Below are 13,339 nucleotides of genomic sequence, written 5' to 3'. Positions count from 1 at the left end.
CATGGACTACCGTCCAGATGGAACTCCTCAGGACCGCTCTGGGTTGGTTGTGGATGCAAGCCTGATGTCTCTCCTGGTGCGGGGTTCGGATCTCCTTGCTGCTTGGGTGACTTGTAATCAAAGGACCTACCTAGCTCGCTGCAGGCAGGCTAGCAGGGACAAAGGAGCTAGCACCCTCCCGTTTGCCCTGCCGATTCGGATTCGGTCCTAGAGCCCGAACAGGCTGGGCTGGGAGATGTTATGTGGTCAAAGAGGGAAGGGAGTCAGACGGAGGTGGGGAGGGTTGTGGATGGTTTTTCTGATTTTTTTACTTGAGAATTTAATAATAAAATTCTGGTGTCCTGTGTACTGGTTACATAATAAGTACTGAACCCATGGTTTTACTTAAAGTATTTGTAATTTTTGGGGGGTGAGGTTGTAGACAACTCACTCTATAGACTAAGCTGGCCTCGAACTCACAAAGATCTGTCTGCCTCTGCTAAGTGCTGGGATTAAAGGTGTGTACCAGCACCACCTGGTTTATCAAAGATATCTGCATTTTCATGTTTATTCTAATAGTATTCACAGTCATCTAGGTTAGTGCATTTGTCGTGTGTAAAGGTAAATACTATATGATAGATCATGCTTGAACTTGAGGGATAGTACATCATATGTAATGAACCATGTGAAAAGGTAAATACTACATTATAGAGCATGCATGAACTTGAAGGATATTATGTTATATTGTAATAAACCATGTGAAAAAGTAAATACTACATGATCTTGTGGGATCTTTAAAAGTTTGCTTGTTCAAATGAGCTGTTGGACAAAGGGCACAGGATTTCAGATAGGAATAAGTTCATAAGGTCTGTTGTACATCAGTGGTTACAGTTAATAGCAGTCATTTATTTATATCCTTGAGAATTGCTAACAGAATAAAATTTAATGTGTTTAGCCACAAAAATATGTATAGTAATACATATCTTTCATACCCTCATTTCGCTATTCCATAGGTGTCTATGTGTGTGTTAGAAATATAAATTTTACTTGTCAGTTAAAAATAAGTATGTTGGTATTAACATGAGAACCTAAATAAATTATGTGAAAATGTACATTTAAGATTAACATAAATAAGCCAGGTGGTGGTGGTGCATGCCTTTAACCCCAGCAATTGGGAGGCAGAGGTAGGCGAATCTCTGAGTTCAAGTCCAAACCTAATCTATAGAGCAAGTCCTAGGACTGCCAGGACTATAACTTTTCAAAACAAATCCTGTCTTGAAAAACAAAATAATAAGAAATAACATAGACAATTTCCGCAATTCTCAATTTTTGACATTCTTCAATGATAATAATGGAAAATTATAGGAATTAATTATTTTGTAGCTCAAACCATTATATATAATTTGAATAAACTGTGCAAAGTGCCATATTATAACAAGTGAACTTAGTTTGTACATTAGAAGTCAACATTTTTAATATTATAAAGTAAAAATAATTTACCAGTGACATATTTTTCGATATTATAGCACCACAGAAATCCTTGGGCCATGAGGTAAATGAGTTGACTTCCAGTAAGTTATTAAAGTTAGAGATGGAAAACCAAAGCTTGACAAAAACTGTAGAAGAACTTCGGAGTACTATGGACTCTACAGAAGGCAACACTTCCAAAATCCTGAAAATTGAAAAAGAAAACCAGAGACTGAATAAAAAGGTAAATAAAATTCAATTTTTATTATAATGTTCAATGTTAGTATATAAATGTTAATATTATATAAATGTTAGTACATTATTTTCCATTTGTAATGTAATTTTTAAGCTCCTTTCAAGTATTCTTAAATGGAATGGTTGCACCAAGCCCTCTGACTGTCATCCAGACTCAGTCAGTAATAGTGAGCTGAATTTGGGGCTGGGCATACAGCTCAGTGGTAGAGCAATTGCCTGGTAATGTGGAGAATTCCTTGATTCAATCCCCAGTACTTCAAAGAAAGAAATTTAAGAACCCAACTTGCAGCTAATCTTACTTTATTACTTCCTGTTTCCTCCTCATGACCATGGGATCAGTGTATCACTTTGAAAACAAAACATTAGAATGTTAATCTCCAAAAAGTAAGGAGTTTTTAGAAAACAACAATGATGTCACAGCAGAAAAATTAACTTTTTAAAGGTTTTATTGTTTGTTTTTAGTTTATGTATATGGGTGTTTTGTCTGCTTGCATGTCTGTGCACTGTATGCAGTGTCTGCGGAGGCCAGAAGAAGGCATCAGATCCCCTGGAACTGGCATTGCAGGCAATTATGAGCTTCCCTGTGGGTTCTAGGACTCCAATTCTTGTCTTCTGCAAGAGCAGCTAGTGCTCTTAATTCCTTAGCCCTGTCTCCAGGCCTCTTACTCTCCCAAATTAACTTTTTGTTGTTAAAAACAAATCTGTATTACCCAGGTTATTCTCAAATCTCATGAATTCTAAGCAGTCATCCTACCTCAGCCTCCTAAGAGTCTAAGATTGTAGAGCACTACTTTATTTAACAAAAAAAAAAAAATCCTTTGGAGGCCAGACGGTGGTACACGCCTTTAATCCGAGCACTCAGGAGGCAGAAACAGAAAGATCTCTGTGAGTTCGAGGCCAGCTTGATCTACAGAGGGAGTTCCAGGACAGGCATCAAAGCTATAGAGAAACCCTGTCTCAAAAAAAACCCTAAAAAATAAAAAAAGTAAAAGAAAAAAATCCTTTGAAAAGTACTTCAAAAGTTTTTGTCAAGTTTTTCCACTTTTCTGACTTTATTCTGGTTTTTATTTTTTACATTGAGTTTTTTGTTTGCTTGCTTGAGACAGGGCTCACTGGCGTGGAACTTGCTATGTAGACCAGGTTGGCTTCAAACTCATGGGGATTGAGTGCTGGGACTAAAAGGTTATGTGCCACCATGGCTGGCTGTGTTGTGCAGTAGGCTGACTATAGCTAAGAGATGTATAATCAATTACTGTATTACCAAAGTCTTCGAATTAGCATGTAAGTTCCCTCCGTTTCTCCTAGCGTGTTTTCTGCTGACAGAATTAGGTATGTTATAATTTGTCCACAGTCTAGATTATGTTGCTTGCTTCCTTTGTTTTGTCACTCACTTAGCAAGTTCTTTTGTATTCTGTATTTCTTCTTAAATGTGCTTTAAAATGATTTTCTTAACCAAGAATATTTGTAGAGTATGTGTATATTTAATTTAGGAGGCATGTCTTGTTGTCTGCTTTCTGTTTTTTGTCCATGTTACAGAAAGTTTAGTTCCTGTGATTAATTAGAGGTTTATCAAATTCTGATATTCTAATTATATTATTGCTTCATAATTTGTTAATTGAATTTATTACAAAGAAAGCTTCCTTTTGAAAGCTCCTGCTCTTAGATATGATTTACTCAAATCATCAGCTGACTGAAGAGCTCTGGTATCCTTTCCCCTGACTCAGACTGTGAACTGGTTCCCTGTGCCCTCCTGAGAGAACTCAGACTGTTGGTTATGTAGTGTTTGTTTGAGCTCATGGATTTTAAAATATTTGAGGCAATTCAGCCTACCATATTTATTTTACTTACTATCCAACCGTGGGCTGGTGAGAGCCTTTTAAAAATATTTTTTTAGATTATATCATTTTCCCCTACTATTTCTCTCTCTAGACCCTCCCATGTACCTACTTCCTTTATGTGATTTCAAAATACCTGACATGAAAAAGTTATAAATAGGAAAACTTACTTTACTCACGGTTTCAGAACTTCTCAGTCTACAGTGGACTTGCTCTGTGGCTTTTTAAAATAGTTTCTATTTTTTATGTATGTGGGTACTTTTCCTCTATGTGTGTCTGTGCACTGTGTGAAGAGGGCATCAGATCCCCTGGAACTAGAGTTATTATTGGTGACGAGCCTCCACATGGGTGCTGGGAACTGGAGCCCGGCCCTTTAGAAAAACAACCCTAACCACTGGGCCATTTCTCTGGCTCCTCCATTGCTTCTTGGCCTGTGATGAGGCAGAACTGAATGGTCAGGAGCACGGAGGTGAGCAAAGGAAGAGAGAGTGGAGGGTGCAAGGACTCTAGCTTGTTACTTCCTGTAGCCCCTTTCTTGTAACACCATAGACTGGCAAGAATAGAGCTCAGTGACTGAAGTGCTTGACTAGTGTGCTCAGTGCCACAACATGAGGGGGTTTAATCCCCACTAATGCATAAATAAGTAAACATTTGAAGTTTTGTCAGGAGGTGCGGCAAGGTCTCACTATTCACATGTCGCCATGCCTGGCTGAAAATGTAAGATTTTGCTGCAGTTTATTTCTTCAATATTATTCTTTTTTTTCCCCCTTTTATTTTTGTTCTTGCCTTTTATTTTTGCCAAGTCTCTTGTTTGCTGTTTTATCAAACTCCACATCTCTCTTTTATGACTTCTTCCTTTCTTACTGAACTTTCTAGGCTAATGAAGATTGTATACTACAAATCCACATAGCCAAGAGTTTTCCAGTGAGGTCTGGGCAGTTCTCATTAGTACATGATACTCGCTTCTTGCTCTGCCTTTGTATTTCAAAATACAAATTTGTCTTAACATGAAGAGAGAAAAAGAGTCATGTTTGTCAATTTTATTAAACTAAATTAACATGGAATGCTACTTGAAATTCTATATGAGATTCTTAACTTTTACCATTTGGATATTAAAATGATTTTAAATTTAGTCTTTTGATATGAAATGTTTTGTCTGAAATGTATTTATTATGTTTTGTGATTTTTTCTAGGTTGAAATTCTTGAAAATGAAATTATTCAAGAAAAACGAAGTCTTCAGAATTGTCAAAATTTAAGCAAGGATCTAATGAAAGAGAAAGCTCAGCTTGAAAAAACAATTGAAACGCTTAGAGAAAATTCGGAGAGGCAGGTTCGTGTATTTCTCAAACAGTTGTTTTAAAGATAATGTTTATACGCCACTGCACGGAAACCTCCTAGAACATTCTAGATTTCTGATTAGCTTCAATGAGCTCTCTTTTATGTATAGTTTTGCTTCTGCCATTTCACTGTAACCTGCTGTTTTTATAGTTCAAAAAATTTAAGTCATCCTCTGTATCCCTGTTTGCAGAAATCAGCAGTCTATAAATTTAAGTGGTCTGTTGTTCTCAGTAGTGTCCAGGCCATGCACGTGAATGGTTATGTTGCCCACACAAGTCCCCTTGTAGATCCACTACTGCCTACTACTGCGTGTCACCCTTGTGTCACAGTGTCACCTGTTGTTCCTTGATAATGGCCCTAAGCTGCAACATAGTAACATTAGCTATTCTTCTGTCATAGTAAGTACTTCCGTAAGATGAGACGTTTCAAGTTTTCCATGTAGTGAAGAAAGGAAAAATACAGTGAGACCTATGATAAGATTATTGTTAATCTTCTTACTGTGCCTAATAAATTATCAGCATGGTGTGTGAAAACAAAGCAGTACGTACAGACTTAGAACTCTTTGCAGTTTCAGACACTCATGGAAGATCTTGTAATATATTCTGTCTTAGGGAGGAATCGCTATATTGTTTTACATATCCTATGTCATATATTTTAGAAACTTTGAAGAGAAACTTAGAAAATTTAAATTGCTAGTTTGCTTAATAATGATAATTTATTATAAATGTTCTTCAGTTCCTGTGCTTTTAGGTGTCTGTAGAATAATTTCCCTGAAGATTTTAAAGAGAAGTTGTAGAAAATGCACAATACTCCCTCCCCAGTAACAAGGGAGAAGTGAGATGACAAAACAGGTTATGCTGCAAATTGGATAATTTGTTTTTATATGTACTAGCTCATATTGTTATTTATATGTTACCCAATTAAAAGGTTGTTTTAGAAATGATTACACATACACACAAACAAGTAATGTACACATTCTTACCAAGGACCCATCTTGTGTAGGTAGGCAATATAAAGATTATTTAATGAAAATTAAAACCTTAGGTCTTTAAAGATATTTGAAGTAGATTTACTCTAAACAATCTGAAGATCATTTTAATTGTAAATACTTTTCTTTTACATATTCCTTTAGATTGTAAAACCCTGAAAACATGAACTTTAGTGGCCTGACAGTACATATATAAAGTGACCTTTCAGTAAATATTTTTCATATTAAAACAGTAAGCCATGCACTCTAGTATCCATGTTCTTTCCTTGTTAGTTTTTGATAGTTTAAAGACTATGTTTATTCATTGTAAGCTTACATTTTATTCTTTGTTTTAATTAGATTAAAATATTGGAGCAGGAAAATGAACATCTGAATCAAACAGTGTCTTCCTTACGGCAACGCTCCCAGATTAGTGCTGAGGCCAGGGTGAAAGACATTGAAAAAGAAAATAAAATTCTCCATGAATCTATCAAAGAGACAAGTGGAAAACTAAGCAAGATTGAATTTGAAAAAAGACAAATAAAAAAAGAATTGGAGCATTATAAAGAAAAAGGAGAGCGAGCAGAAGAGCTTGAAAACGAGTTGCAGCATCTTGGAAAAGAAAATGAATTGTTACAGAAGAAGATAACTAATTTAAAGATTACTTGTGAAAAAATTGAGACATTAGAACAAGAAAATTCGGAGCTAGAGAAAGAAAATAGAAAATTAAAAAAAACTTTGGATAGCTTTAAAAACCTTACTTTTCAGTTAGAATCCCTAGAAAAAGAGAATTCCCAACTTGATGAGGAAAACTTGGAGCTGCGAAGGAGTGTGGAGTCTCTGAAGTGCGCAAGCATGAAAATGGCCCAGCTCCAGCTGGAGAACAAGGAGCTGGAGAGTGAGAAGGAGCAGCTGAAGAAGGGCCTGGAGCTCATGAAAGCCTCTTTCAAGAAGACAGAACGCTTGGAAGTGAGCTACCAGGGGCTAGACACAGAAAATCAAAGGCTACAGAAAGCTCTGGAAAATAGCAATAAAAAAATCCAACAATTAGAGAGTGAGCTACAAGACTTAGAGATGGAAAATCAAACATTACAAAAAAACCTAGAAGAACTGAAAATATCTAGCAAAAGACTTGAACAACTAGAAAAAGAAAATAAATCATTAGAGCAAGAGACGTCTCAACTGGAAAAGGACAAGAAACAGCTGGAGAAGGAAAATAAGAGACTCCGGCAACAAGCAGAAATAAAAGATACCACATTAGAAGAAAATAATGTGAAAATTGGAAATTTGGAAAAAGAAAACAAAACTTTATTTAAAGAAATTAGTGTATATAAAGAGTCCTGTGTTCGTCTGAAAGAATTAGAGAAAGAAAACAAGGAGCTTGTAAAAAGAGCAACTATTGACATGAAAACCTTGGTGACGTTACGTGAGGTAAGTGTGCTCACCTCAGCTCAACTATTGACATTGTTATCTTTGTACCCCACATTTATTGAACCTATTTTTCACTTGGATCATCTTTTCTATACTTAAGTGAATTTTGGAATTGGAACTAGAAACAATTTCTAACTTTCCTATTTAGATGAAAAGTTTAAATTACACTTTAAAAATGTTAGTAATAAGGTATTATTAATTATAGTGATTTTACCAGGGGAGTAAAGGAATCACATGTAGATTATACTCAAATAAATCGATATAATTTTCACAACCAGTCATTAAATATTATTTAACTTTCATATTAGCAAACAAGTTCAGAAATATTAACTTAACTCAGAATCACAGAATTAATAAAAGAATTAAATTTCTGCATTCAATCTCAGATCTTTCAAACTCCAAAGCCCTGTGATTTTTGAGATGCCTGAGAATGGAAATCAGGTTCAACTTAAACTGCAACACTGCACTATAGAAAATTCTGACATAAGATTAGGTTGGTGATATCTCTTATAATACTTGACATCAGAATATGTCAGAAAATAGGGTCTGTACTCACTCATTCTCAGGTATGGGAATGGATGTTGGCATGAGGACCGGGATACCTTACAGTTCTGCGGTCTGCATTTCTATTGGAAGGCATTAAGAAGGAACTTCCCAATATGAGCAGCAGGCCAATAAACATGTTCCTGATTCTTCAGATCAATGTGTTAGGCCTATTCTAGGAACCAATGTGCACGTAGGTTTTTGTGCTTCTTTAAAGACCTTGAGTATGTTGGAGGTTCCTTACAGTTTTCAAACCTGTCTTGTGTGTTTACTAGGAAAGAGTTTCTTCTCATTTTATAACATAGCATTATAAAGAAGTAGCAGCATATGGAAAGAGTTTGTTTCTAATAAAAGTGTTTTTCCAACAGTAATTTGAACAAGAGATTATTAAATGGTTTCAGCTTGGGTGTAATAATATACTACTTAGCTACTTCTTGGTAATAAAGACAGTGTCAGTGACCTTATCTGGTTGAAGTTGACTTCTGCTGTGGTGATTAGAGTCTCGAATGACTTTCTTTTCTTGACATAAGAGTTGTGCATTCTTTTTAAAATAAGGACTTAGTGAGTGAAAAATTGAAGACACAACAAATGAACAATGATCTCGAAAAACTAACGCATGAGCTTGAGAAGATAGGTTTAAATAAAGAACGACTCTTACACAATGAGCAAAGTACTGATGACAGGTGAGTACTGTGTGTGTTTAGCAAATCACTGTAGTTTTTATATGGGGAAATTTTGCCCAAACAGTAATATCTTCTTGTTTCTGGTTTCTTCCTTCTTTTGGAGAAAGTTCTGTAAGAACAGAAAGAATTGAATAAAGACCACCAATAACTAATAAGAAAATAATTTATATAAAAGCAAGATGCCAAAAGTGGCAGAAGATTAGAAACCACCTTTGAGAGTAGAGTGAAGAACCAACAAACAAAACATTCCTTTCAGGAAATATGTTAACTAACCTTTTGCTTTTCATTTGGCTAAGTGGCTCAGTTCTTTTATTTTGTTGCCAGACATGGACCAAAAGGAGAAAAATATAAAACAAAGAAAAATACATATTGAGATGCAATTAGTGTCTAAAAATGATGTGGACAAACAGTAGAAAAATCACTCTTTAACTTTTAAAGTGGTTGATAAAGATTTCTTTTAAAATTTTTGTTCTTCAATGTTAATCATAGTTTTTTTAGTTAGGAATAATCTGATTTTGTTTTGTTTTACAAAACAGGGTTTCTCTGTACAGCCGTTGCTGTCCTGGAACTTGTTCTGTAGACCACGCTGGCCTTGCACTCTCAGAGATCTACCAAGTAGTCTTTTATTTAGTATCCAAAGGGCCATGTGTTTCAACTAGACTTAAGAAGACTGTTTTGTGGGCCAATAAGAAGGCTCAGTAAGTAGAGGCTCCTGAGGCCAAGTCTGTAAGCATAAATCTCAGGACTCACATGGTAGAAGGGAAACCAACTCTTGGAAGTTTTCTTCTGACCTCCATACACATGCTGTGGCTCACATGCTCCTACACATGTGCACACATACATATACACAAATAAATGTAATTAACCTTTTTCTATAATAATGTTATTTGAGGCTGGGGAGATGGCTCAGTGGATAAAGCCCTCACTTGGCAATCATGGAGACCAGAGTTCAGATCTTCAGGACTAACATGAAAGCCATGTGGGACATAGTGGCCACCTATAATCTTCAAGGCTAGCTTGCTAGATGGACAAACTGAAATTGTTCATTTTCTGGTTCATCAAGAGACTGAGCCTCAATACATAAGAGTGATCTAGGAAGACACCAGATGTCCACTAGAATACATAATCACACACCATACACACAGAAAATAAAAATAATTCTGTTTTGTGTAGAATCAATTTTAATTCATTGGTACCATACATTGATACAAGTTACATTGTATCTTGTATTTGATGTGTTTGATATTTTATGCATGTATGTTAATACAGATTAGTATATACAAATTAGGAAGAATTAATGCTTATTATTTGGTATTTAATAATGCAGTTTTGGGACTAGTCGGTAGGTTGAATAATGGTCAGCTCTGTAATACAAAGAAATAATTTTAGGCATTTTCCTACTCAGTTATAAGTCGGGCAGCCAGGAGCCTAGAGATGGCACAATGGTCAGAGAATACTTGCTGCAGCCTGGCAGTCGGTGCACATCTCTGATCCCAGCACCTTAAAGATAGAGGCGGCCAGATCTCTGAGTTCAAGACCAGCCTTGTCTACAGAGAGAGCTCCAGGACAGCCAGGACTACATGGAGAAACCCTGTTTTGAAACAAAACAAGAACAACAAAAATAGTTGTTGCTCTTAGAGAGGACAGGGGTTTTATTCCCAGCACCCTTTTTTTGTTTTTGTTTTTGTTTTTGTTTGTTTTGGTTTTTCGAGACAGGGTTTCTCTGGTTTTGGAGCCTGTCCTGGAACTAGCTCTTGTAGGCCAGGCTGGTCCCAGCACCCTTGTGATTGTGCAGAACCATTCCTAATTCTAGGGTCCTATCACTTTTTTCTGATGTCTGTGGACACCAAGCATGGATATAAGTACATAGACATATATTTAGGCAAACATAACATAAAAATAAATAAATCTTAAAAAATATTTAAAATTTAAAAACAAGTCAGGTAACTATTATTAAATTAACTTCCTGAGGAAATTCTTCATTTGATTTAATCAGAAGGTTAATTGCCAATTTAATCGACTATCTTTAGATTCTAAATGTATATCATTTCTTTATTCAAATTACTTTCAGTTTATAGAACACTATATTTCAGTTTGTTGGCAAAGCATGTTTTGACCTAAGTGACACTTTCATTAAAAACTTATGAGCCCAGTTTCTTAGACTTGTCACCTCTTCCAATGCTTATTGTGCAGGAACGTGGTATTTATTGGTTCTTAGAGCAATTTAAAACCTGCAAACAAGATGTAATAACATCCATTATTCTGTGTTTGTTTATTATCATTGTTATTATTGTTTTTTCAAGACAGGGTTTCTCTGTGCAGCCCTGGCTGTCCTGGAACTTGTTCTTTAGACCAAATTGGCCTTGAACTCTCAGAGATCCACCTGCCTCTGCCTCAGAGTGCTGGGATTAAAGGCCTGTATGACCACACCCAGCTCTACGTGTTTGTTTATGTAATAAGAGCTTTTGAAATTAGGGAGAAAAAAAACAGTATATTGTCAACTAAAACTTTCAGAAAATGTGATTGGAAACATTTGATAACTAAATTTGGGGAAAACAGAAAAGAATGCCATGTCTTAAGCCACTAAATCAGCTTCTTTTAACTAGTAAGCTTTTATGTTACAAATAAAATAGAGACACACAGGTACAAATACTTTTAATCTTTAATATTCTCCATCTTGGAAGTTATGCCTCTCAGCGTGAGGTCATGTTCCTAATCCCTTTGTTACACTTGTCTTTCTAATTAATGTCACTGCCACTAAAGTTTGGTTTCTTATCATTAAAGCATATATAGGTTACTGGTGGGATCAAATATGTAAATACATAACAAAGTAAGTCATTGCTACAGTTGTGAACAGATGCTTTTGTCTCTATCCTATTTTCTTCTTAAATATAGTTGTTTCTTGGAATTTATATTTTCTGAAATTATATCTGCTCACCTGAGATTTTTATTTTTCTCTATGTATTGTATAACACTTCCGGAACTGTCTAAAATGATTCAACTATCAGAATTAAACACAGCCAAAATCAGACCCAGTAAATGTATTAAAAACTGCTTTAGAATCAATCCAGCAACAAAATGAATGAGATTTGTTCCAGTATTCATGAAACTTAAAATCTTTTCGGGCAGAAAATATAAAAATTAACTATAGATGCTGAAAAGAGGCTATGCCAGACTTGGTTAACTCTCTAATGGAGACCTTATCCTTTCTGAAGAGTGGATGGGGTGGATAGATGGAAGGTGTGGGAAGCAGGAGGAGGAACTGTAGTCAGTATGTAAATTGGAAAAACTTGTAAATAATTTTAAGAAAAGAAAAAATAGCTATGTGGCTAAGAGTACTTGCTATATTTATAGAGGACCATGTTATATGACCCTTTTGGCCTTTATAAGCACCTGTACATTTGGCATATATACATTTATGCACATAAATAAAGTGTTAACTATAGTAGCAGGCAGGATGGTGTAGTGGGATATTCGCATTGTTACCCAGAGACTGCCAATAAACTTTACCTTGAATCAGAGAAGTGGTGGTGAAGCCACTAGTGACATCCTCTCTGTCTCCTTCCTTGATCCAAAAAGACCCATGAATCTTTCTAAGCCCCTCCCTACAACTTCCTTTGTCTCTATCCGTATCCTGGGTCCTCCAAAACCTCTATGACTAATTCTAGTCAGCTATTTCCTAAATCTGCCCTCTGAATCAAGGTAAACTTTATTTCTGGTCCATATGTCAGTGCAAACAAATATCCTGCAACATTTCCCCCTTTTGTCTAAGTAAAAAAAGAAAGGTTTAAACTGTAAAACTACAAATAATAAGAGTGATTTCCAGGTATTGCCTAAATAAAAAGGAAAGGTTTTAACTTTGACAAAATAAAACTGTTTACAATAAGAGCAGTTATCAATTAAGAATTACATTTGCAATGTCCAATCAATTTTTATTTGACAAATTCAGAGAAAAGACTCAATCTGTCCTATCATGGTGACTCCAAAGTTTCGTACCTAATTTACTTTATATCATAACTTGAATTATCAACCTAGAAAAATCTTTAGACCTTAAAACATTTTCTCAGATAACCAACTTAAGCTTTTATGTCTCTCAGTCTTATACTTTACATCTCTTTTGTGAGTTTCTTTTCTTAATTTGGTAACATGGAAAACTGTAACTATAGCTTCAACCCCATCAAAACCCAAGAAAGATATATTACATGAATTAAACAGGAAGTGCAAAGCAAGCAACTTCTAAAACTATAGAAATGACAGAGACATCTGACTGCCTAGACCGTCACCCAAGGTTTTTCTGCAATGTTGGGACATCCATCTTTGGCCTACAGGTCTAGAATATTTGACAGATTTTTCTGTGAAGCAGGAATTTTGAAAGACTGTCCTACCTTGTCTTGGCAAAGTTCAGCAGTCAACTTCCTTGGTTTTGTGCTTGTCTAGTTTGGACAGCATACTGTCAGCAGTCATGGCAAGGGTAGTTTCTTGCCCAGTGGCTAACTTTGCCACAATGAAAGCAAACTCCATGTGGAGGTTCTTTGATGTCCATCATCTTTTTTGAGGTAAATTGATGCTGCCATTAGATGTGTCTCGCTTTCATGAAAAGCCTATTATTAAAACATATTAAATTCCATAGTCTGTAGATCTCTGAAATATTTGAAGACCATCTATCTGTTTAACCTGGAAAATATACCTGTTATGATTACAACTTTGATTGTTATAGATGATAAACTACTAACCTGCATTTCTTTATTATCCTAAATAGGTTTTTTAATTAATTTATTTAAATATTTAAGATTTCTGTCTCTTCCCCACTGCCGCCTCCCCTTTCCCTCCCCCCCCCCCC

The 13,339-nt window shown here is 35.6% G+C and overlaps 1 protein-coding gene across 7 annotated transcripts in view; it reads left to right on the top strand.

The window, feature by feature from the left end:
• The window catches only part of Ccdc88a (coiled-coil domain containing 88A), a 139,952-nt gene that overhangs the window by 82,003 nt on the left and 44,610 nt on the right, over window positions 1-13,339 (top strand). For all 7 annotated transcript variants that reach the window (XR_007588959.1, XM_050123859.1, XM_050123860.1 and 4 more), the window contains exons 13-16: window positions 1,506-1,690; window positions 4,730-4,867; window positions 6,203-7,273; window positions 8,372-8,499. Coding sequence is in view for 6 of the 7 variants with exons in the window: in XM_050123859.1 (XP_049979816.1) it covers window positions 1,506-1,690; window positions 4,730-4,867; window positions 6,203-7,273; window positions 8,372-8,499 (1,522 nt within the window). In the remaining variant the exon portion in view is untranslated. The remainder of the gene's footprint in view (window positions 1-1,505; window positions 1,691-4,729; window positions 4,868-6,202; window positions 7,274-8,371; window positions 8,500-13,339) is intronic.

This window comes from Alexandromys fortis, unplaced genomic scaffold, assembly GCF_014885135.2.
Source record: "Alexandromys fortis isolate MF-2015 unplaced genomic scaffold, M_Fortis_MF-2015_v1.1 scaffold_210, whole genome shotgun sequence".
Classification (NCBI taxonomy): domain Eukaryota; kingdom Metazoa; phylum Chordata; class Mammalia; order Rodentia; family Cricetidae; genus Alexandromys; species Alexandromys fortis.
Note: the sequence above shows the minus strand (reverse complement) of the source record. Positions and strands in the feature narration are given on the sequence as shown.